Source organism: Parasteatoda tepidariorum, unplaced genomic scaffold (genome assembly GCF_043381705.1).
Source record: "Parasteatoda tepidariorum isolate YZ-2023 unplaced genomic scaffold, CAS_Ptep_4.0 HiC_scaffold_6789, whole genome shotgun sequence".
In the NCBI taxonomy this organism is placed as follows: domain Eukaryota; kingdom Metazoa; phylum Arthropoda; class Arachnida; order Araneae; family Theridiidae; genus Parasteatoda; species Parasteatoda tepidariorum.
Window position 1 is genome coordinate 1 of NW_027261876.1, and position 3,682 is coordinate 3,682.

A 3,682-nucleotide genomic window follows, 5' to 3' on the forward strand; every position below is an offset into this window, starting at 1 on the left:
CTTTGAATTAATGTATTTCAATTCCTTTTCAGTTTTTATAATCAGTGAGACACTTTTAACTAAAAATCATTGTGCAGTGCACAAAAAAAAAAAATTTAACTGGTCACTCTGAATAACTTTTGGTCTAATGATCAGATTTACACGTTCTAGGCCTCAATGGTTCTGACCTTCGAAATGTGTGATGTAGCCGCAATCTGAGAAATATGGTCTCAATGGTCCCCTCAGGAAAGCAGTTGAAAGTTTAGACACCAAATTTTTTTTGGATTTTGTCATATCTTGGTATCTTTTTTATGCGAATTGAAACATTTTTGCACACAATTATAAAATTTGCCTATCCAAAAATAAATCCAAGCAAAAATTAACTTTCAGTGAATATGTATTTTTATGGTTTTATTTAATAATAGTTTCAAAAAAATTTGGAATTGCTTGGTATATTATTTTTTACATTCTTTTATAGAATGCAATTTTAAATTGAAAAATACAAATTCTAAACGAAATTTGTCAAATAATTCCTGAGGTCAAACAGTTTCTTTTAAAAAACGACTTTTTAAAAATTCGATTTTCCTGATTCAACTGAATTTTTGTATTTTGCCATGTAAAATTACATTCTTTAAAATGTTCTGTATACCTTAGACAGTATACCTTCTACAATTATCAAAATAAAATAATACTTACTGAAAGTTACTTTTTGCATAAATTTATCTTTTAACTAAACGAATTTTATAATTGTGTGAGGAAATTATTCAATTTGCTTAAAAAATTCTTGAGATATGCCGAAATGCACAAAAAATAAAATAAACAGTAAGGGTCTAAAGTTTGGACTGTTCTTCTGACCAAACTATTAGGACCATATTTCTCATATTGCTGCTACCCTCTGCATTTTGGGGATCAGTAAACCGAATCCCCCAAAGAAAAGGCATGTTCATTCAGAAAAAACATATTTTGTTTTTGTACTCTAAATTATTGTATGCATTAGTTAATCATCAAGAGTGAGTCTCGAAGGTAAAAATCTGATCTTTAAAACAAAAGTTAATAAATTTTTTTTTCTTTCTCATTGCACATTTTAAACAGACTGCTGTTTCATAACTCAGATGAAATAAACTGTAGTAAAAGAAAATTGAAAATTTTGGAATTTTTTTATACAAAATAAAAAACTAAAAAAAAAAAGTTTTTTTTTTGTTTACATCTCCGTGTGTACCAAATTAATTTACTAGAAACTGTTAATAGATAAATACTTATTAAAAGTTATTTTTTGCATAAAATTAATTTTAAATAGACGAATTATATAATTTATAAATAAGCTAATAGACACCGAAAACATGAGTGAAGATTAGATATGAAGTAATTATTGTTTACTTCATATCTAAGCAAATTGAGACTCAATAGTTAGGAAATAAATTAGACTCAAAGCAGCAACTTGTCTGCTAAGGTTTTTCCAAACATTTTATATCTTCAGATCTGACTGGGCAATCCATCTGGTTAATAGTTTCACATTCAGAAACGGTCTATGTTGGTGCGTGTTGTCACCCATTGCTATGAAATCAGAGCCAACTGAAACTAAAAAAGATGCTTAGAGCTTTAAGAATGCATCTCTACGCAGCCTCTTTCTCTGGAATGGGAAGTCCTGCATGCAGCCATCTGGTATAATACCAGCAAGGTCAATCACACTTTCTCTTCCATAATGGTTGATTCCTTGGACAGTGAAATGTATGTAAAAAAAATTTGGCTCAATCCTTCCATACATAAGTTTCAACACTTTAACTTCCTTGAAATCAACTGTTATAGATGTGAAAGTTCAATGGTCTCTAAAAATATCAAGTTGTCGATGTCGTGTTGCACTACTCTTCATCTCCTTAAAAGAGTCACTGTCATTAGAATGAGTAGAGATTTATTTTTAGAAATTTAGCAGGTTCTGACTTCATTTTAATAACATGTGGTGGGTAACTATCTCATTGGGCTAAAAAAAAAAAAAAAATTTGCAATGAGGAGATATTTGTCTGAATGATTAACAGGCAAAATCTTCCGGAAAAAAATTGATACTGTCTTGGCTGACAAGTTGCTAGTCCTTTATCACAGTGGTTCGATGAGCTGGAATAAGTATCTCTTCCTGTCTGGCTTACACTCAGCATTTAAATGCCTGACAACTCATACCTTTATTGGATTATTATATTTTTTTTTTTTTTTGCAAGAGGTAAGTTTAAATTTCTAACTATTAAAAGAGGTTCAGGGTGCTTTAATTTTGGCATTTTTTACTAAACATTTTCTTTAACAACTTTTTTATTACTAGCTAACAGCTAAACCAATGGTTTTAAGTTAAAATAAATATTAAAAAGATTCATTGAAGTTTTTTATTTTAAATTCGCTATTGTAAAAATTACAACTTGATCAAAATTGTTGTAAAAATTACAAGATAAATTGAAAGAAAATAATTTTTTAAAAAATAGATTTTAATATCTAATTCCCTACTGTAAAAAAATACTTTAAATTTTTATTTTTCATTACTAAACTGTAATTTTCTCTTAATCTATTTTATAACAAGTAATAATAAAATTACTTTATTTTTTCATCGTTAGATGGAGACACGTATCCAAATGTGGAATAATCTTCAGATTTGAAGTTCCGGAAAATTTAATGAAGACCCTTACATGTGACAGACATAGGCAGTTAAGAGCGTTATATTGGAAATCTAAATAAATATTAAAAGTTAAATGTGATTATTTATTTTTTTTAGAAAATGAATTATGTAAAAAGTTTCACCAAAAAATCACTTGAAGAATGTTATATTTGTGGTAAACTTTGTGATAACAGGCGTATATTATCTCATATTCGAACACATACCAATGTTGAGGTTCATGAATGCCAAGATTGTGGTAGTCGATTTNACTGCATCATGCTAGTGAGAAAAAATTTAAGTGTGATGAATGTGGAAAATGTTATTATGATAAAAGGGTGCTGAATCAACATATTAAAAGGCATAAGCCACCGACTATTATTTGCTCAGTGTGTGGTTAAGGTTTCTATGCACCAGCTGAGTATGATCGCCATTATATTATTCATGCTAATGTGAAACCTTATATCTGTCATATTTGTCATAAAGGATTTTCTCAATGCGGTCATTTAAAGAAGCATTATATTTGCCATGTAAAAAAGGAAGATCAGTATTTAAAACAGAAAGGAAATTATTTCGATGATAGTGTAAATGAGTCGAAGGAAAGTGGCAATAAAAAAACGTGTAAAAAAGTAGCAGAAAATATTCATTTAATAAATAAGCAGGTTAAAAGTTGTGATGATAATTTAATAAATGGAGTGAATGAAAATTGTGATGATGATTTAATAAATGAGCTAAATGAAAATTGTGATAATGATTTAATAAATGACCTGAATGAGAATTGTGATGATAATTTAATAAATGAGCTGAATGAAAATTGTGATGATTTAACAAATGAGCTAGAAGGAAAATGTGATGATTTAGCAAATGTGCTGCTTACAAATTGTGATGATAATCTAACAAATGATCAGAATATTAATTGTGATGATAATTTAACCAATAAGTTTGAAGAAAATTTATGTAAAATTAATTCTAAATATGAATTGAAAAAAGGGTGTTCTAACAAAATTGTAAGGAATAATTTGCAAAGAAAAGACTGTACTAAAGATGTTTTAACTGTTTATGATCAAATAA

The 3,682-nt window shown here is 28.2% G+C and overlaps 1 protein-coding gene across 1 annotated transcript; it reads left to right on the top strand.

Annotated features, from left to right (window-relative positions):
• Positions 1 to 1,584: 1,584 nt before the first annotated feature.
• LOC122273684 (uncharacterized) lies at positions 1,585 to 3,682 on the top strand (the record flags this gene model as incomplete). The annotated part of the gene is given in 3 exon segments (XM_043057707.2): positions 1,585 to 1,641; positions 2,732 to 2,870; positions 3,014 to 3,682. Coding segments are annotated over 3 exon segments (865 nt in total), but the record flags the coding sequence as incomplete, so codon positions are not given.